The 22162-nt window shown below is 41.9% G+C and overlaps 2 protein-coding genes and 1 non-coding gene across 7 annotated transcripts; all 3 read right to left on the minus strand.

Moving 5' to 3' along the window:
- Positions 1-390: 390 nt before the first annotated feature.
- On the minus strand, positions 391-8608 carry LOC110523441 (TIA1 cytotoxic granule-associated RNA binding protein). Of its 5 annotated transcripts, none has more exons than XM_021602129.2 (12): positions 8351-8607; positions 6842-6938; positions 5670-5768; positions 4215-4269; positions 3881-3968; positions 2834-2909; positions 2477-2585; positions 2243-2338; positions 2042-2126; positions 1679-1817; positions 1204-1349; positions 391-913 (listed from the first exon to the last, which is right to left on the minus strand). In XM_021602129.2, the coding sequence occupies exons 1-12, from the start codon at positions 8377-8379 to the stop codon at positions 775-777; spliced, it is 1158 nt and encodes a 385-aa protein (XP_021457804.1). In that variant the 5' UTR covers positions 8380-8607; the 3' UTR covers positions 391-774. The 5 variants fall into 5 exon arrangements, with proteins under 5 accessions (XP_021457804.1, XP_021457801.1, XP_021457800.1 ...); XM_021602126.2 differs by having other exon boundaries at positions 1667-1817; XM_021602125.2 differs by having other exon boundaries at positions 1204-1352; positions 1667-1817.
- Positions 8609-8792: 184 nt separating this feature from the next.
- On the minus strand, positions 8793-8863 carry trnag-ccc. Its single transcript has one exon. It is a non-coding gene; the product is annotated as a tRNA-Gly (tRNA).
- A 764-nt stretch (positions 8864-9627) lies between these two features.
- Positions 9628-21164, minus strand: dtwd2 (DTW domain containing 2). Its single transcript, XM_036977063.1, has 6 exons — positions 20893-21164; positions 18662-18752; positions 16912-17006; positions 16185-16407; positions 13481-13612; positions 9628-10055 (listed from the first exon to the last, which is right to left on the minus strand). The coding sequence occupies exons 1-6, from the start codon at positions 21087-21089 to the stop codon at positions 9876-9878; spliced, it is 918 nt and encodes a 305-aa protein (XP_036832958.1). The 5' UTR covers positions 21090-21164; the 3' UTR covers positions 9628-9875.
- Between the last annotated feature and the right edge of the window lie 998 nt (positions 21165-22162).

Below are 22162 nucleotides of genomic sequence, written 5' to 3' on the forward strand. Positions count from 1 at the left end.
ATACGCCATCCCTTCTGGTTTGCGCTTATTGGGACGAAGTTGTTTTCAACAGGAAAACCTCAACACCTCCAAGCTGTGTAAGGGCTATTTGACCAGGAAGGAGAGTGATGAGTGCTGCATGAGATGACCTGGATTCTACAATCACCCGACCTCAACCCAATTGAGATAGTTTGGGATGAGTTGGACCGCAGAGTGAAGGAAAAGCAGCCAAGTGCTCAGCATGTTGGAACTCCTTCAAGAATGTTGGAAAAGCATTCCTCATGAAGCTGGTTGAGAGAATGCCAAGAATGTGCAAAGCTGTCAAGGTAAATTATGTCTAATTTGAACAATCTCAAATATAAAAATGTATTTTGATTTGTTTAACACTTTTTTGGTTACTACATGATTCCATGCGTGTTTTTTCATAGTTTTGATGTCTTTACTATTATTCTACAATCTAGAAAATAGTACAAATAAAGAAAAACACTGGAATAAACTTTTTACTGGTACTGTATACACACACACACACGTGTGTATCTTATATACCAGGACTGGGCAACTGGGCAACTCTATCGCCAATGACACACAAGCGTTTCCTCCTCTTCTCCACCATAAAACTTACATGTAAAAACCAGGTTGGGTGGGGGGGACGGACAGGGGAACCCCCCCCCTCCCCGTCATAGAGTTCTTAATCATGTTGTAAAAGACAGGGCACATGTTGGCCCCCCACCCCCTGTATAGGATCCCTGTTGTGGAGGGTAGGAGGCCGACTCTGAGCCGCCAGGCCAACGCTGATCAGTGGGTGTGGTAGCCAGCGGTGCCCATGCCGGACTGGTTGGCCAGCACAGTCCCATTGACTCCCTGTCCAGGCTCCACCACACCACCATTACTGACGGCTCCCACGCCTGTCCACCCTGCACCCGCCTGTAAATGGCTACACAGAGACAACATGGAGGTTAGAGGATAGGTGAAGGATGGGGAGAGAAAGGTGTAAACCCAAAATCGGTGATGGTTAAAGGGCAGGAGGGTAAAGGTCATGAGAGGGATGAAGAGAGAGAGCAACGACATGAACAAGAAGTTCAGATTCATCTTCAAGGGCCACAAATGTTAAACAAGTCTCCTCCCAACATCTGGGCTGAAATGTTATACAAGTCTCCTGACATCTGGGCTGCATTTCCTTCAAACACCTTGTTCCCTTCCCTCTAGGAGTCCACAAGTACTCACTTGAATCCCTGCTGGTTCCAGGCCTGTCCATAGACTCCGTAGGTGGGCACCTGCCACCCGTTTGGGACGTATTGGCCAATCTGCTGGGCGTTACCGTACCACTGGGCATACTGGCCGTAGGGCTGTGCTGCAAAACCTATTTTGTTCTGCTGTGGAGACAACACTTAGGGTTCAAACTATGTAATTGATGAACTATTAGATCAAAATGGGTCCACTATGTTTTTCTGTTTACTTAGATAGCCCACTTTGCTCTGTGCTTATGGGCAACTGCTACATCAAGCCCCTAAAGCTGAGCATGTAGATATGTTATTACACGTGTATATCGTAGATATGTTATGACACGTGTACATCATATCCATGTTGTGTATATCATATCCATGTGTATATCATATCCATGTTATTACACATGTATTATATCTAAGAGAGTGTAAAGGATGTTGTATGAGAAAGGAAGTGCTGTTACCTGTGGTCTTACCTGAGGCATCTGTACCTGCTGCATGGGGCTGACCATGTCTGTGGTTTCTTTCCCCCAGTAACACTTCACCACGTGACCATCTATGGACGTCCCGTTCACTGACACTATGGCGTGGGCCGCTCCCTCGTGGGAGTTGAACCTATACCAGGGAGAGACGCAGGTGAGAGTAAAAATCTCCCGAACAACTTCAAGGTCACCATCAGGGCTCTTCCCATCGAACTAGAGATGCAGACACCTGGTCAGCAGTGAAAAGTTCCACGTTTTCACCTGGAGATGACCAGGTTTTGCTTTGATTCTGGGTTACTCTGTGGGAATACGGGATTCTGTAACAGTGTATTCTGTAGACAATGTGCATGGACTTACCTCACAAATGAGTAGCCTTTGTCTGGGAAAACTCGGATCTCCATGATCTGACCGAAGGGGGTGAAGGTCTGCCTCATCAGTTGCTCTGGAAACAAGGTACATCAGTAAGGATGGGGTCACCAATGACATCACATATTCCATCTAAATAACCTGCAAGTTATGTTGTGACTTCCATAGTACAGATTGTCTTGAGGTTCTGACCTGTGAGGCCTGTTGTGACACCTCCACAGTAGACGGTACAGTTGCTGGGACTGGACTGGTTCACAACCTCTTCAAACGACAGGTGTTTGGTGTTTGCTGCTCCACAGGGGAGAAGGTTGATTTAAAACATGAATGAAAAAAATCTGCCAATTTTTTTTTCATACATTTTTCCCCAAATCGGATGCCAGCAGGTGTGCGCGCGAGTCCTTCTTTAGACTGTTGTGTCTAACTCACTCTCGTAGGTGGCTTTGGGCGCAGGGGGCTTCCTGGTGGCCCAGTTAGTCCTGATCTGCCGTCCTCCCAACCACTGACCTCCCATCTGTTGGATGGCATTCTCTGCATCCTACACACAAAGGCATACCATTTATTATGCATAGTGATAGTAATAATGGTGTAACATAGAATCTAAATCTCGTCTTCACCCATGTAAACTCAATAGCTCAAAGTGGCTAAACATTGCTGGGTGACGTCTGAGGGGGGACACAAAAAAGGAATGGAGTCTCACACTGCTCCGATGCTAATGATTTCTTGCAAGCCACAAACCCCAGATGCAGCACAGTAAGTGGAGGTTGGGAGGGGGCGGGCACTCACCCATTTGTTGAAGAAGGACACAAAGCCATAGCCTTTAGATTTGCCAGTAGCCATGTCTTTCACCACCCGAGCATCACTGTGGACAGAGACTACGGTTAGCAAGACAACAGGAAGTTATGGCCTCTGCCAACTGATCCATCTGTGTTTCTAGGAAGCTTTTCCTTGCCACCAACTAACTGGGTTTCTGTCCAGGGAGGTTTCGGCCCCACGTTGCTGTAAAGCACTGGATGATAAGTATGATACTAAGAAGTGCTGTGATTAGTATTTCATTAGCTGCTTGTTGAGAGACATACTCCAAAAAGACCTGTAGAGAACATATTTTACAGATGAATGCTGCTTGTTCTCGTGTTCAATCAATAACATTCACGATTGAAGGAACATATCTTTGTCGTGTTTTTGAATAAGCATAACCGAGATAACTGGGGTAGGGAGAAACAGAGAACAACTGGGGTAGGGAGAAACAGAGAACAACTGGGGTAGGGAGAAACAGAGAACAACTGGGGTAGGGAGAAACAGAGAACAACTGGGGTAGGGAGAAACAGAGAACAACTGGGGTAGGGAGAAACAGAGAACAACTGGGGTAGGGAGAAACAGAGAACAACTGGGGTAGGGAGAAACAGAGAACAACTGGGGTAGGGAGAAACAGAGAACAACTGGGGTAGGGAGAAACAGAGAACAACTGGGGTAGGGAGAAACAGAGAACAACTGGGGTAGGGAGAAACAGAGAACAACTGGGGTAGGGAGAAACAGAGAACAACTGGGGTAGGGAGAAACAGAGAACAACTGGGGTAGGGAGAAACAGAGAACAACTGGGGTAGGGAGAAACAGAGAACAACTGGGGTAGGGAGAAACAGAGAACAACTGGGGTAGGGAGAAACAGAGAACAACTGGGGTAGGGAGAAACAGAGAACAACTGGGGTAGGGAGAAACAGAGAACAACTGGGGTAGGGAGAAACAGAGAACAACTGGGGTAGGGAGAAACAGAGAACAACTGGGGTAGGGAGAAACAGAGAACAACTGGGGTAGGGAGAAACAGAGAACACTCACGATATCCTCCCAAAGGGGGCGAAAGCAGCCTTGATGTCATCCGTGGTGATTTCAGGACTGAGGTCTCCAACGAAAACATGGAAGTGATCTGAACGCAAACAGAACCATGTGTATAAAACATTTTTGAAGATGACAAAAAGTCAACTCATTTTAGGCAGCCATGCTAACGATTCTTGGAATAATCTTGGATATCACAAGTGTGCTCTAAATGCCCCATACACAAAGTCTAGCCACATTTGAATAATTATTAAGTTTCCATGCTTTATATAGGCACTACTCCTTTAACACAGTTAGGTACAGTGCATGTCAAAGTATAAATAGAGATAGTACTCACTGCTTGTGTCTTTCTTCTGGCTGCTAGGGGTTGTGGCCCAGTTCACCTTGACCTCCTAAAGAAGAGAAAGAGATGGAAAGAGAAAAAGATAGAGGGGGATGGAAAGAGGGGTGAAAAGCAAGCCTTACTTGTACAGCACGCGTCTGTCAGCCTATTAGAGGGCTTGTTGTAGTCACACCAGTGATAGAGGGAAAGCCTGGTCACACTCAGACTACGTCACAATTCAGTCTCACCGTCTAATCAATCAAATTTGGAACAAAACGTCTAGGAAGTTAAAAAAAGGTCCAAATAACAAGGGACTTACAAACAAGTGAATTTTACGAACTTGTATTACTCCTCAAATGGTCCTTCAATACCTGTTGAGGATAAAATATTTTCAACTGAATGTGTCTTTAAAGATATAAATAGTATTATTTGGATTCTTTATGCAAAGGATTTTTGCAAAAGAACACATTGTACAGAAAAATAAGGGTAGAAGTATAGGAGTGTTATTTGAAACCGGTCAATGGGGGACACTACTTAGAAAGATTACACAACCCAACCAGGTTTAAAGTCATTGGACATGCTGCCAATATTAATTGCCTATGCCAAGTTGTCTTCTGAGCATGAAACTGTACATGGGTGACGTCCAGAAGCTGTTTCTACCAGTAGGATTAAATAGTATGTAGAGTAGTAAGCCTATTAGCTACAACCAATCTGGGATGGCCAGGGTCAGGTGGCCAGGGTGCCCAATCAGTAGCTAGCAAAAAATAAATAAATCCATAACATCGTATCAACAGCAGTTTCATAGTGTTTGAATTCAAGTGCAATCCGTCATCCACGCTCCTTCATTCAGTATCTCCCCCAGGTCAAATGAACCAGACGTTTCATTTACATTGCGAGATCTGCTGGCTTCAAACCCAAATGAATGGGAAAGAATGTAATATGACTGAATTCGATGGTGCCAATGTCAAACTTCCCCATTAATTAGAGATTGATCCTAATTTATTTTAAAAATGGCATCTACACAACATTTGTGTGGAATATGTAGTCTTATCTGGGCTATCATTAGACATGTGAGGAATGGAGACAGATTTCGGGGTGAAGAACAAAGTAGCCTACCGTTGTAAGGAATGCTGCAAGACCATTCAAATGTAGCCTACTTATATTTTAAAAATTATAATAAATTCTGGTGTTGCGGTATTATTGCTCAATGAGGAAACATTCCATGCATGTCATACTCCCTGATGTTTAATGTCAACTGTTGAGATTGAACTGATAACATGATTCAGTGTGATACCCAGTCAATGAGACTCAGTCCCAAATCAACCCCACCCCTAACCATTCCTCATAGGGCCGCCATATTGCTTGCGCCAATCTGACCTTTCCAGACCTACATCAAGTAGGCCAACCCTCTCCTCCTTCCCCTCCCCAAGCCGACCCAACCAGACTCACCCTGTAGATACGATAGCTTACCTTACCCATTATTTTACGACCATTCATGGCTGCGAGTGACGAGGCAGCGTGCCTGTGTTCGTAGAACTCCACAAAGCAGTATGGGTCATTACCTGCCGTCTGGGGGGGGGAACAGGGGACAGGAACAGGGACTTTACCTTTGACACCAGACCTGCCCACCGTTTCATCCTACCCTTGTGAAATGTCAGTCTAGTTGAGTCTCCCTCCTTAAATAAGAATTTGTTACTGGCTTGCCTAATTAAATAAAAACAATTCAAATGTAAAGCATTTTATACTCCAGTTAGCCTATACAAATCAAATCCATTATCATTCTTCATCATTTACAGATTGGCCAAACAATCTTCCCTCTATTTAGCTTGACAGACTCAATGTAAATCAAACCCAGAAGAAAAACTCGCAACAGTACAATGTGTTCTTAAACTGGCAGCTGACTATTACTGGTCAAAGCTATTCTGTCTAATTTGGCTAGTGAGTCCTGGGTCACTTTCAGTGGGTGCCAGATAAAGCAATAGTGTGTAGGACAGACATCCCTGTCATGTAGAACAGTGAATTGTGTGGTCATATTTGTTTTTTAGGCTTTATACATTAAATTCCTATCTGCAATGTGTTGCAGACCACTGAATAGGCCCCTAGTCATGGTCGGCGCTCAGTAGGGACAAAACTAGAGAAAATGTTTTTGAAGCAGTGGTACCCCTCTCAACGAGTGCAAATACAGATGGGACGTTAGACCGAAAATGATCGACAGACCATACCAATCACTTATCGCAGGCATTTTGCTGATATTGTTCATTAAGATAAGTAGCATCTACAAGATAAATGTGAAGTTTGAAATGAAATAAATTATCTAATATAGGTGATTGTTAATGGGACAATTGGTGCCTAGAACAATCAAACTAGTAGTAGTAGTTTAAATGATAATTTACAAAAACTGCAGTGCGCATTAATATTATAAACTTATCCTATTCATTGCCATCACCACAATTCAGGCAATTTATTGCAATATGGATTTTGTCCATAACGCCCAGCTCCAAGTCTAATCATAATGCTCTTTTGTTTTTCCATTTCAAAACATTCTCTCCCATTTGTTCTGACTAAACATGGTGCAGTGGTAAGTATTTCTGAGTTGAATCTGATTGGAGAAGGTTCATTCCTAGCCAATAGGAAGGACTCACGTCTACTATCATTTTACAGCTCTTGCAGGGGCCGATCTGTCCAAACAGCTGCATGATGAGGGCTTCAGTCACATCCCGGGACAGGTTCCCAACATACCTGCAGCACAGTGACAACACATCAGCATGGACACCCTGGGATCAACTCAGCAAACACAAGATACTCCGAATGCTCCACTTACCTGATAGACAAGGAAGTGTGGTTGTGAAGATCTGGATTTAAAATGGATAGTTCACCACCATCGACAAAGTACAGCGGTATAAACCGTCTGGAATTGTTTCTTATTTTGGGGTGAACTATCCCTTTAACTCAGTGTATTCTACCTCACAGCTAACAATTAAGATATTGGGATTTCAAATCTTCAAATGGATACCAGCCCATGCAAGGCACCATATAGCAACAATGGCCACATGAAGACAACTGAGGTGAAACTGAAACCATAACATAAGGCAGTGCCATACAAAACCAGTCAAGTAACGTTAGTCGGCTTTGTTTGGAAAGTAGACACCTGGCTTTTACAGCTACTGAACATAATATTTGCAACATTCTCAAGACAGATTATGTTAGTGTCGCAGTTTGTGTCTAACGAGAGAAAAACTAACACAAATGTATAGAGTAAGTAACATTCAGTTAGAATTTCCTAAATTAGGCGCCTAGGCCCCAGAATCTGGGCATCCGAGAGGACTAGGCCGCGCTTTCACATTGCATTCAACAATTTCTATATGTGCATTATCATGCATGGCCAGTGTCGTAGTTGCAACTAACACATTCATGTTAGCTAGCTGGCATACCCAATCTGAATCTCAGATTTGTAGAGGTATGGTAGGTAGCCAACAGCAACACATTGATGTCCGACTATTATTGATCATTGATGTATGCCGAGCAGTGTAGGTATAGCTAGATAGCCAACGTTTGCAGTTAGGTTGTGCTTTCTTGAATACTGTATGGACACCGGTGTAGAAATGTAACGTTTATAAGGCTGACGACAACAGCATTGTTCAGCATGATACTGAAGCTAATTTAGAGGCCCGGCATGCTGTCGACAAGAGTTAGTAAGCAAGATAGCTAGTTATCCTGCTAATCATGCGAACGTTAGTCTTCCTCAAATATGACATTACCAAAATATGCTAAATGTATATTTAACACCAATAGGCGAACAAGAACATCACAATATCTCTAAATGTTGAGATCTAAAAAAGGCGGCTTTAGAGACAATTATGCAAGTTGCAACAATGTTCTCTCTTCTACAGCATTGGTAGCTACAGTGCCTTTGTCTTAAAAATGGACACGTCTGACATGTTAGTTAACTAGCCTATTAGCCAGTGCATTTCCATCATAAACCGGCTGGCTCAGTCCTAGCTAGCTAATAAACAGGGGGGTAGAGAAATGACTGACATGATTATTATGAACCACATCATATGAAAATGCAATTGACACATAAGACGGATGCACTGATACTTGAAATAAATGGTCGTTCGGCTAGCTAATAGCGTGCCGCTATTCATACATACAGGGTCTTGGGTGTTTCGTCGTCCATCATATTTTCCGACCGAGGTTGAGATCGAACCCTGAGAGAAAAATCCACGTGTGTCGTATTCTATGATGACCTTGGATTCTTGCTCCTTTACCCTATTTTGCTGATGTCCACTGAGCAATATCCAAAAATGTTTTAATGCGCAGTAAATTGCTCCGCCGCCCCTGCTAACTTCAATTATGAACAATAGAAAAGCGACATAAAATGGCGGAGAAAGAGAGCGGATATACGGCATCGCTAAGGTATAGCATCGCATGCGCACTGTGGTTTTGGTGAAAGTACTGGCAGGATGGCGCGATGACCAAAATAAGACTTGTAATGCAACGATTGATTAACAGTAACATATGATTTGTGCTATGGATGGCATGTTGGATATTTATTTTGTATGAGAAAATTGTGATAGAATGTAACAAAATACTTGCGCCGCCCGGGAATCGAACCCGGGTCGCAAGAATGGGAATCTTGCATGATACCACTACACCAGCGGCGCGTTAAAATAGTTAGGATAATTTTGGTATTTTACCCTTACCGTGATAACATCACTTCGACTGCAATTTTACATTTATTAAAATGTGTTCCGCTTGTCAATGATTTTAAACAGGCTGTGTTAGAACAAAGACGGTTCAGGTGTCCTCACTGAAGTTATATGCACCAACAGTGGTGTAAACTACTTCAGTAATGTGACTTGCCTAGTTAAATAAAGGTTAAATAAATACATTACTTGTATTTTTTGAGGGTATCTGTACTTTACTATTTATAATGACAACTTTTACCCCTCTACAATCCTAAATAGAATAATGTACTTTTTACTCCATACATTTTCCCTGACACCCAAAAGTACTTGTTACACGTAGAATGCTTAGCAGGACAGGAACATTCACATATGTATGAAGAGAATATCCCTGGTCATCTCTTCTACAGCTGATCTGGCAGACTCACCTAACACAAACGTAAATGTCTGAGTGTTGGAGTGTGCCCCGACTATCCGTTAATAAAATAAAAACAAGAGAATCGTGCGGTCCGATTTGCTTAATATAAGGAATGTAAAACATATTTAAAATTTTGATGCTTAGTATATTTTTGCAATTACATTTCAAACTAAATAATTTCAGACTTTTACTCTAGTGGTATTTCACATTAGTCGTTTTCTATTAAGGTATCTTTACTTTACTTTACTCAAGTATGACAACTGGGTACTTTTCCCCACCACTATGCACCATGCCATCAAGTCCTGCATAATCAAATTAGACAGCAGACAATTTACTTATTTATTTCAACACATGTATAAAAACAAATAAGACCATTTCAAATAACCACACATTGGATTGGAAATATAGTGGGTAGCCACACTGACCCAGGGGTCTGAATTTCAGTGCTCTGTACACATCTGGGTAAGGTGGAAGAAATGTTGATTAATCCAAATTGCACTCAGGTCAAAAGTAGTGTTCTATATGAGGATAGGCCAGAGTGTTCTTTTATTTCATAAACAATCTAGTAGTCCCTCATCTAGGGCAGATGTGCTTGTTAGTAATAAGATTCTCCATTCTCTTGATCTTGCGTTTGTTCGTGGGCATTTGTTTGTCGTAAATGCCGTGTCGTATCAGGTGTTCCTTGCTGTGGTGGACCAGGGCCCCATGCTGCAGCTGGAAAGAGCACAGAGCCTGCAGAGGCTTCAACAGAACCTGGAAGGGACAGGAAGAGGAAATGTACAGTCACTGCAAAGGGCCATCCGCCATCATGGTGTGGGTCTGTAGCAGCCTTATACTCAGGAGCAGTGTTTGGTTCTTTACTCACAAAAAGTAATATATTATTCATTACGCGTTACTTCTTTCAACAATAACTAATTACTTCACTTATTACTCCTTGGGAAAAGTCATTTGTTACACTACTTATTTTTTTACTTTTTGCGTCACACACCAAAATGTTGCACGTCCTCACTAAATGTAAACAACGTTGCGTTAAGTAGGCCGATACACCAAAACAAGTACCTTAATAATGACAGATTCTACCATGGATAAGGGCAGCATTTCGTCTTACTACATACCCAGATAAAAGCTTGTTCAGCTCTCCCTAATTCTACACCCTGTCCTGCTGAATGATTAAATTCAAGCCTTGGTTGTTTGAATGAGGTAGGCCTACAGACATCTTCAACAGCAGTCGGGTATCGGGGGTCTTTCGCTACGAGTTTTGTGTTGCCTTTGCAGAGTACTTCCATGTTGAGAAAGTCTATGTTTAAGACACTTCTGTCATTTTTCATCTCTCTCATTAAAGCAGTTAGTAGTAGTGCGTGCATAAACAGGAACTTAGTGAGACTGAGAACAAAAACAAATTTGTTTAAAAAATATATATATTGCACCATTAGAGAGGGAATAATAATCACAAATATTTACTTGGATCAATAACTAAATAGGAAGGGAATGATGACAAAATTAACAATCAATTTATTTGATCAGAAACTATAAAGTTATTACTCAAATTGGAGCAGTAACTCCATTACATTACTGGTTACTATAAAAAAGTATATTATTACTGTAACACATTGCTTTATAATACATTACCCACAACACTGCTCAAGAGGGTAAGGTAAGGAGGGTAGAAGTCGTGAGACGTTATAGAAAGTACAGATAGAAATGGATGTTGACTATTATGCAAACTGAAAACCATATATCTTGAGGCCCATTTATTGTAGCTGGGGATGTTAACAAAGCACATTTGAGAACAAGGCTACCTAAAGGCTATCAGCATATTGACTGTAGCACCCGCGCTGGTAAAACACTGGATCACTGCTACTCTAACTTCAGCAATGCATAAAAGGCCCTCCCCCGCCCTCCCTTTGGCAAATCCAACCACGACTCCATTTTGCGCCTCCCATCCTATAGGAAGAAACTCAAACAGGATGTACCCATGCTAAGGACTATTCAATGCTGGTCTGGCCAATCAGAATCCAGGCTTCAAGATTGTTTTGATCACGCGGACTGGAACATGTTCCCGGGTAGCCTCAGAGAATAATATTGACGTATATGCCGATTCAATGAGTGAGTTTATAAGGAAGTGTATAGGAGATGTTGTACCTACAGTGACTTAAAACCTACCCTAAGCAACAACCGTGGATAGATGGTGGCATTCCTGCAAAACTGAAAACGCGAACCTCCGCATTTAACCATGGAAAGGTGACTGGGAATATGGCTGAATACAAACAGAGTAGTAATTCCTTCCACAAGGCAATTGAACAAGTGAAATGTCAGTATAGAGACAAAGTGGAGTCGCAATTCAACGGCTCAGACACGAGACGCACAGTTGAAGTCGGAAGTTTACATACACTTACGTTGGAATCATTAAAACTCGTTTTTCAACCACACCACAAATTTCTTGTTAACAAACTATAGTTCAGGCAAGTCGGTTAGGACATCTACTTTGTGCATGACACAAGTAATTTGTTCAACAATTGCTTACAGACAGATTATTTCACTGTATCACAAATCCAGTGGGTCAGAAGTTTACATACACTAAGTTGACTGTGCCTTTAAACAGCTTGGAAAATTCCATAAAATTATGTCATGGCTTTAGATGCTTCTAATAGGCTAATTGACATCATTTGAGTCAATTGGAGGTGTACCTGTGGATGGATTACCTTCAAACTCAGTACCTCTTTGCTTGACATCATGGGAAAATCAAAAGAAATCAGCTAAGACCTCAGAAAAAAAATTGTATACCTCCACAAGTCTGGTTAATTCTTGGGAGTAATTTCCTGAAGGTACCACGTTCATCTGTACAAACAATACTATGCAAGTATAAACACCATGGGACCACACAGCTGTCTCCTAGAGATGAACGTACTTTGGTGCGAAAATTGAAAATCAATCCCAGAACAACAGCAAAGGACCTTGTGAAAATGCTGGAGGAAACAGGTACAAGAGTATCTATATCCACAGTAAAACGAGTCCTATATCGACATAACTTGAAAGGCGGCTCAGCGAGGAAGAAGCCACTGCTCCAAAACCACCATAAAAAAAGCCTGACTACGGTTTGCAACCGCACATGGGGACAAAGATTATACTTTCTGGAGAAATGTCCTCTGGTCTGATGAAGCAAAAATAGAACTGTTTGGCCATAATGACCTCCGTTTGGAGGAAAAAGGGGGAAGATTGCAAGCCAAGAACACCATCCCAACCATGAAGCACGGGGGTGGCAGCATCATGTTGTGTGGGTGCTTTGCTGCAGGAGGGACTGGTGCACTTCACAAAATAGATGGCTTCATGAGAAAGGAAAATTACGTGGATATATTGAAGCAACATCTCAAGACATCAGTCAGGAAGTTAAAGCTTGGTCGCAAATGGGTCTTCCAAATGGACAATGACCCCAAGCATACTTCCAAAGTTGTGGCAAAATGGCTTAAGGACAAGAAAGTCAAGGTATTGGAGTGGCCATCACAAAGCCCTGACCTCAATCCCATAGACAATTTGTCAGGCCTACCAACCTGACTCAGTTACACCAGCTCTGTCAGGAGGAATGGGCCAAAATTCACCCAACTTATTGTGGGAAGCTTGTGGAAGGCTACCCGAAATGTTTGACCCAGTTAAACAATTTAAAGGCAATGCTACCAAATACTAATTGAGTATATGTAAACTTCTGATCCACTGGGAATGTAATGAAAAAAATAATAGTGGAAATAAATCATTCTTTCTACTATTATTCTGACATTTAACATTATTAAAATAAAGTGGTGATCCTAACTGACCTATACAGGGAATTTTTACTAGGATTAAATGTCAGGAATTGTGAAAAACTTCTATGTGTGTATTAGGTAGTTGTTGTGGAATTGTTAGATTACATGTTAGATATTGCTGCACTGTCGGAACTAGAACGCTACACTCGCAATAACATCTGCTAACCATGCATTTTTGACCAATAAAATTAGATTTGTAGAACAAGTATGATTGTCTGTATATATATATATATATATATATATATATATATATATATATATATATATATATATATATATATATATATATATATATATATATATATATATATATATATATATATATATATATATATATATGATTGTCATGTCACGTACAGTATAGGTCTATATGCTACCCACCTCCTGTATTGCTTCGTTCCTCTCTAGGATGGACAGGGTGACAGCAGCACACTCCAGGGTGGACAGGCAGATGTTAGATGGCTGAGAACGGATCACATACTGGCTAGTCTGCTCACTCCTGCTCAGCTGTACCTGAAATACACAACGCAGCAGACTCCATTTCAACAATAAAAATAACCAGACCATACACTTGAAAGCCCTTGATTTGGCTTGTAGTTTGCACTTTTGGGACTATTGCATTGGCTTTATTGTACTTAATCAATACACCCCTGGTGTAAAGAAACCTGGTTCCCTTATACTCAATCTACAGTGACTTGCAAAAGTATTCACCCCATTTATTATAGCTGCGAGTATCTTGGGGTGTTCCTATAAGTGTGGCACATCTAGTCACTGGGATTTTTGCCCATTCTTCAAGACAAAACTGCTCCAGCTCCTTCAAGCTGGATGGGTTCCCCTGGTGTACAGCAATCTTTAAGTCATAACACAGATTCTCAATTGGATCGAGGTCTGGGCTTTGACTAGGCCATTCCAAGACATTTATAGGTTTCCCCTTAAACCACTTGTGTGTTGTTTTAGCAGTATGCTTAGGGTCATTGTCCTGCTGGAAGGTGAACCTCCGTCCCAGTCTCAAATCTCTGGGAGACTGAAACAGGTTTCCCTCAAGAATTTCCCTGTATTTAGCGCCATCATTCCTTTCATTCTGACCAGTTTCCCAGTCCCTGCCGATGAAAAACATCCCCACAGCATGATGCTGCCACCACCATGCTTCACTGGGGATTTTGTTCTCGGGGTGATGAGAGGTGTTGGGTTTGCGCCAGACATAGTGTTTTTCTTGATGACCAAAAATCTCAATTTTAGACTCATCTGACCAGAGTACCATCTTCCATATATTTGGGGAGTCTCCCAGATGCCTTTTGGCATACACCAAACGTGTTTGCTTATTTTTTTTATTTAAGCAATGGCTTTTTTCTGGCCACTTCCGTAATCATAGGTACACTTCAACTATGACAGACAAAATGGGGGGGGGGGGGGGGGGGATCCTGAAAATCACATTGTAGGATTTTTTATTTATTTATTTGCAAATTATGGTGGAAAATAAGTATTTGGTCAATAACAAAAGTTTCTCAATACTTTGTTATATACCCTTTGTTGGCAATGACAGAGGTCAAACGTTTTCTGTAAGTCTTCACAAGGTTTTCACACACTGTTGCTGGTATTTTGGCCCATTCCTCCATGCAGATCTCCTCTAGAGCAGTGATGTTTTGGGGCTGATGCTAGGCAACACGGACTTTCAACTCCCTCCAAAGATTTTATATGGGGTTGAGATCTGGAGACTGGCTAGGCCACACCAAGACCTTGAAATGCTTCTTACGAAGCCACTCCTTCGTTGTGTTTGGGATCATTGTCATGCTGAAAGACCCAGCCACGTTTCATCTTCAATGACCTTGCTGATGGAAGGAGGTTTTCACTCAAAATCCCATACATGGCCCCATTCATTCTTTCCTTTACACGGATCAGTCGTCCTGGTCCCTTTGCAGAAAAACAGCCCCAAAGCATGATGTTTCCACCCCCATGCTTCACAGTAGGTATGGTGTTCTTTGGATGCAACTCAGAATTCTTTGTCCTCCAAACACGACGAGTTGAGTTTTTACCAAAAAGTTATATTTTGGTTTCATCTGACCATATGACATTCTCCCAATCTTCTTCTGGACCATCCAAATGCTCTCTAGCAAACTTCAGACGGGCCTGGACACGTACTGGCTTAAGCAGGGGGACACGTCTGGCACTGCAGGATTTGAGTCCCTGGCGGCGTAGTGTATTACTGATGGTAGGCTTTGTTACTTTGGTCCCAGCTCTCTGCAGGTCCCCCCGTGTGGTTCTGGGATTTTTGCTCACCGTTCTTGTGATCATTTTGACCCCACGGGGTGAGATCTTGCGTCGAGCCCCAGATCGAGGGAGATTATCAGTGGTCTTGTATGTCTTCCATTTCCTAATAATTGCTCCCACAGTTGATTTCTTCAAACCAAGCTGCTTACCTATTGCAGATTCAGTCTTCCCAGCCTGGTGCAGGTCTACAATTTTGTTTCTGGTGTCCTTTGACAGCTCTTTGGTCTTGGCCATAGTGGAGTTTGGAGTGTGACTGTTTGAGGTTGTGGACAGGTGTCTTTTATACTGATAACAAGTTCAAACAGGTGCCATTAATACAGGTAACGAGTGGAGGACAGAGGAGCCTCTTAAAAAAGAAGTTACAGGTCTGTGAGAGCCAGAAATCTTGCTTGTTTGTAGGTGACCAAATACTTATTTTCCGCCATAATTTGCAAATAAACTCATTAAAAATCCTACAATGTGATTTTCTGGATTTTTTTTTCTCATTTTGTCTGTCATAGTTGAAGTGTACCTATGATGAAAATTACAGGCCTCATCTTTTTAAGCTGGAGAACTTGCACAATTGGTGGCTGACTAAATACTTTTTTGCCCCACTGTATGCACGCACCACTTTTCTGTTTTTACATTTTAGTTAGTTATTTTTTTCATTTCACTTCACCAATTTGGACTATTTTGTGTATGTCCATTACATGAAATCCAAATAAAAATTCATTTAATTGACAGGTTGTAACTTAACAAAATAGAAAAAGTGCTCCAAGGGGGATGAATCCTTTTGCAAGGCACTGTATTGTGCCCTGTTGAAGTATAGCTGTTCCACCTGTTTGGGCTGGTGGAGCAGGGTGTTTCTGAGGAACATATCTTTTGCCTGGCTCCAGGTGCCATCGATGATGATGACATTGGGTCCCACTGCCCTCACAAATTGCTCTCCCATCCTGTCCTGGTCTTGTTTCTGGACTAGCTCCTCCAGGTTCTGAGCATCTGGTCCCGGGTACAGTATCAGGGTTCTGCTGTCTCGACACACTGCAGCCAGCTCTGGGTTCCTGTAAGGCAGAGAGAGATGCAACATGTTTAGAGACAATGATGTACGTGTCACGTTCGTTGCATGGAGGAGACCAAAGCACAGTGTGATATGAATACATCTTCTTTAAGACGAAGAACACTTAAACAAACAATACAAAATAACAAAACGAACGTGAAGCTATACTATTAATGTGCATATACAGGCAACTAGACATAGACATAGATAATAACCCACAAAATATCCAAAGAAGATGACTGCCTAAATATGGTTCCCAATCAGAGACAACAATAAACACCTGCCTCTAATTGAGAACCAATCTAGGCAACCATAGACATATATAAACACCTAGATGATAAACAACCCCATAAACCTACAAAACCCCTAGACAGTACAAAAACACATACATCACCCATGTCACACCCTGACCTAACCAAAACAATAAAGAAAACAAAGAATACTCAGGTCAGGGCGTGACAGTACGTGTAATGTTCAGTATCGGACCAACATAAAGATAAATGTTTACCTCTCTTCATTGAATCTCCTTCCCACCAAGACCTTGCATTTTCCTGGGGGCAAACACGCAGCAAGGAGAGGGACGGTACGAAGCGCTCGACTCTCCTGAAAACACAGAGAAAATAATTTCCATTGTTATTTTTACTGACACAGTACCCAATCACACACACTGGATCGGAGGAGCATAGGGTCAGCTGCAGAGCAGTAACCCTGAAGCAGTTTGGGGCATTACTCAAGGGCTAAACTCAGGGTTGTGAGTGAGTCGTTAGGATAGGATTTTAATCACTTTATTAATGGACCCCTTGTGATTTGAACAAAACCTTCCATACATTTTTACATCCCTGTTAGTGAGCATTTCTCCTTTGCTAAAACAATCCATCAACCAGACAGGTGTGACATATCAAGAAGCTGATTAAGCAGTATGATCATTACACATGTGCACCTTGTGCTGGGGACATCAAATGGCCACTCTTAAATTGTGCGTTTTTGTCACAACACAATGCTACAAATGTCTCAAATTGAAGGAGCATGCAATTGGCATGCTGACTGCAAGAATGTCCACCAGAGATGTTGCCAGAGAATTAAATACTTATTTATCTACCATAAGTCGCCTCTAACATCATTTTAGAGAATTTGGCAGTACGTCGAACCGGTCCCACAACCGCCGACCACATGTAAGTCAGGGAAGAGCCGACTCCGGGATGCTGGCCTTCTAGGCAGAGTTCCTCTGTCCAGTGTCTGTGTTATTTTGCCCATCTTAATCTTTTATTTTCATTGGCCAGTCTGAGATATGGCTTTTTCTTTGCTACTCTGCCTAGAAGGCCAGCATAGAAGGCCAGTCTCCTCTTTGCGGTTGACGTTGAGTCTGGTGTTTTGCGGATACTATTTAATGAAGCCGCCAGCTGAGGACTTGTGAGGCGTCTGTTTCTCAAACTAGACACTTGTCCCCTTGCTCAGTTGTGCACCGGGGCCTCCCACTCCTCTTTCTACTCTGGTTAGAGCCAGTTTGCGTTGTTCTGTGAAGGGAGTAGTACACAGCGTTGAAAGCGATCTTCAGTTTCTTGGCAATTTCTCACATGGAATAGCCTTCATTTCTCAGAACAAGAATTGACTGATGAGTTTCAGAAGAAAGTGCTTTGTTTCTGGCCATTGAGCCTGTAATTGAATCCACAAATGCTGATGCTCCAGATACTCAACTAGTCTAAAGAAGGCCAGTTTTATTGCTTCTTTAATCAGAACAAAAGTTTTTAGCTGTGTTAACATAATTGCAAAAGGGTTTTCTAATGATCAATTAGCCTTTTAAAATGATAAACTTGGATTAGCTAACAACGTGCCATTGGAACACAGGAGTGATGGTTGCTGATAATGGGCCTCTGTACGCCTATGTAGATATTCATTTTTTTTTTAACTCTGCCGTTTCCAGCTACAATAGTAATTTACAACAATAACAATATCTACACTGTACTTCTGATCAAATGTATGTTATTTTAATGGGCAATTTGGCTTTTCTTTAAAAAACAAGGACATTTCTAAGTGACCCCAAACTTTTGAACTGTTTTGTATGTTGTAGCTCAGACCCTATTTGACATAATCTGAGGTGTTTATGTTGTGTTTGTGTTGTGCCTGCCATCAGTTGAGACACAGCATACTCTTGAATACAGGGTGGTTTTGTTCAAATCAAAAGGGGCGCAGTCAGAAAGTGATTGAAATTATATGGATCGACCCCCCCCCACACACACACACACACACACACACCCCACCTCTGCAGGATGCTGTACGATGTACAGACACGTGGAGACCTCCAGGGGGTGGACTGGCAGGAACGGGCAGAGACACACCTTCTGGGGACGGCTGTTTGGAGAGAAGAGGAGAGGGTGAAGATGTCTCCCAAACAGTCTTAAATAACTACCTTGCTCATCGCATACCTTTATATGTGACTGCCAGGGAAAGGTGAAAGGTATAATTATGGTGGATGACTACTGAGAATTTGCTTTAACATGGCCACAAATCAGTGTGCAGATAAAGGACTCAGTACTGGGGTGGTATTCATTACGCTGATTCTGTTCCAAAATGTTTCGTCCAAACGGAAAACGTTTTGCAACAAAAACTTGAGTTTTGTATTGGACAAGTTCAGGTAGGTCCCTCCCCGTTTGCTTCCTGTTGAGTCTGGCAAATGGTATCCGTTGCAATACATAATCAGGGTTGGGGAGTAACGGATTACATGTAAGGGATTACAAAAAATGGTAACTGTAATCCCTTACCAGAAGAAAATACTGTAATCAGATTACCAATACTTTTGATTACTTTGAGGATTAGTTTTAAATTCCGAAAGGATGTTTGCGCAAAAAAATCTGTTTTCTAAATGACATTCAAATCAGCATTGAAAAAAGGCGCAAGTTTAAGTTTGTTCCATCTGAGCGAGTCTGACCACAATCAGACCACTATGACGACACACCAAATGTGTTTGATGGATTGCGGGAAAAGAGCATTAATAGGCTTTTGTAGGCTACAGTCCAAGCTATGTCTTCCAATGGTGTGACTGCAGTCGGCATCCAAAGATTATCCAACTTGAATAAACGCTTGGAGGTAAGGATGACAGCAGTGGTGTAGTCTACGACCATACCGATATCACTTATTGATATCTACAGAGCGCGTTGATGTGATTCACACTGCTGCCCTCTCATTTAGCTATTTGCGCCTTACAGATTGTGGTTGTTGTAGGTGGCTGTTCACAAACCTAAATATGTATTTGAACCCAATAATGGTTGAATTCAATAAGTTTAAACTGTCTATCAATCGTTGTTTTTTAAACCAGGGGACAGCGAATGAAAAATGTGCTCTTGCAACAGCTGCATAGTGCGGATCCAAGTCTATGGAATAAAAGTGGGGCTTTTATTGATCAATCTAATTTATGCTGATAAAATAAATCCATAGGCCTAATGGACACATGCTCAAACTTGAACACTTTTGATAAGGGACAAGCTGTAGTTGCTACATCCATTTTGGGATTCATAAATATTAAATATACAGTACCAGTCCAAAGTTTGGATACACCTACTCATTGAAAAAAATTAAGAAAAACCATTCAATGAGCCCAATCATTCCTCCATGTCAACAAAATCATAAACAACAGAGTAGGACAGGCTAATATGTCCTTAGTTTTGGGGTCATACTCAGGTAAAATAATTTGGCTAATCTATACTTCCATATTTCCAAGTCCTGTTCTTGAAGATCAAGGGGTATAACATTTATTGGAATGACTGGAATTCTGATAGACTTCGGTTTTTAATGTAAAGCTATAATTTAATCATATTATTATATGTAGTAGAAAGCAATAGGTTAGAAGAAGCCTTCATAACCAACCCATAAAGTAAAATGTTATGTCCATATATGACCAGCTATGTAAACTTTGACATAGATTTATCCTGCAATAGATGTCGTTCAATTGATAACATACATTTGTGTATTCTTCTAATGCCTCTTAAGGGGAAAGTAATCTAAAAGTAAATTAATATAATCAGACTTTGGACAGGTAACTTGTAACTGTAACGGATTACATTTAGAAAGTAACCTACCCAACCCTGGGCATAATGATTGAAGCACTGTACTATTTGAGAAGTAGTCTACCCCAGCCTCGCGAGGGAATCCTTCCACATATCGTCTCGTTAGAAGCAGCAGAATAGTTCATGGAGAGAATGAATATCCTCATGTAGCTAGCTTGTCTCTTAGGCGGGTTGCCTCCAAGGCTCCAACAGGGTACCACGGGTCTAGTCATTAATCCAAACTGTTGCGTTTGGCATTAATTCGTGTAATCAATACAGCCCAGCTGTAGCTACAGAATTGTAACTGGATATGTGATGGTCCATTACAGTAACTAGCTAATCTTAAATATTTGACTGATAAAGCTTTCATTCACATACTATCAATTAATGGTGGTGGCAAAGATACTGGTAACTTCTATATTTTGTGGCGGTGCTCCCGCTGAACTTACCAACATCGTAAACATGTGGGTCGTCTCTCGCAGACATCTACAGGCAGAGATCGCAGATCCCCAAAGCCGTCCACGTCTTCGTCATCTTGGGAAGAAGAGCTGCCACAATTGGCATATTCAACTGGAGCAAGAGGGTGGTTTATGGAAAGATTTGAGAGACTTTGGCATGTTGTGTCCATTACAAATGTATGGAACATGAAAACAAATGAAGGGAAACTCGTATCAGCTTCTCGTCAGTAACACCAGAAGTACTTCCGGGTTACGGAATTTCGGACATTTTCTAAATAAAAGTCCACCACGTAATAGTAGGAATGTGTCATTAACCTGTATTTATTCATATGTATGAAAAATAATTGTCTAAAAATTAACAATGATTCATATTTGTTCATAAATTCATATTTGTTCACATTTGCATTAAATGTGGGTTTTTAAACAGGTTCCAAGGTTAATTAAATGCCCCCAATGCAAATCACTGTATATCAGTGGAGGCTGGTGGGAGGAGCTATAGGAAGACGGGCTCATTGCAATGACTGTATTGGAACCAATGGAATGAAGTCAACACGTTGTTTCCATCTGTTTGATTTGTTTGGTACCATTCCATTGATTCCATTCCACCCATTACAATGACCCGGTCGTCCTAAAGCTCTTCCCACCAGCCTCCTCTGTTTTACATGTATTACATACTGGCTTATACAGAAAAAAACAATTATTTGACCCGATGTAAAAGTGGGGTGGGGAGTACTCAGTAGGGTCTGTAGAATCTATATATAGTGTAATTTCATTGGGCCCTCTTTCATAGGGGGGCACACGGGGAGTCAGGCAATAGACCTGAGCCAACTCCCTGTGCTTACCGGAAGAAGCATAGTACTGGTCAGGCACCGTGTTATGCGGTCAAGCGCACAGTGTCGCCAGTATGCGCTCATAGCCCGGAGCGCTATAGGCCAGCCCCCCTCAAGTACCTTTAAATAAATGGAGAGAAAAAGTGCCATGCGAGAGTGGGCATCCAGCCAGTATTGTGCCGGCTCAGGTACGCCGTTTCCGGGGCGCTGGGAGGCTGCGCCCTATGCCTGCGCTCCGCCCGTGCCGAGCGAATGTGGGTATTGAGCCTAAGGGAGAGGTGCGAGTGTTATGCACCAGATCTCCAGTGCTCACCCAGAGCCCGGTTCAACCTGTGCCTGTGTAACGGATGTGAAACGGCTAGCTTAGTTAGCGTGGGCGCTAAATAGCGTTTCAATCAGTGACGTCACTTGCTCTGAGACCTTGAAGTAGT

The sequence above is a fragment of the Oncorhynchus mykiss genome, chromosome 5 (genome assembly GCF_013265735.2).
Source record: "Oncorhynchus mykiss isolate Arlee chromosome 5, USDA_OmykA_1.1, whole genome shotgun sequence".
NCBI classification, from domain to species: Eukaryota; Metazoa; Chordata; class Actinopteri; order Salmoniformes; family Salmonidae; genus Oncorhynchus; species Oncorhynchus mykiss.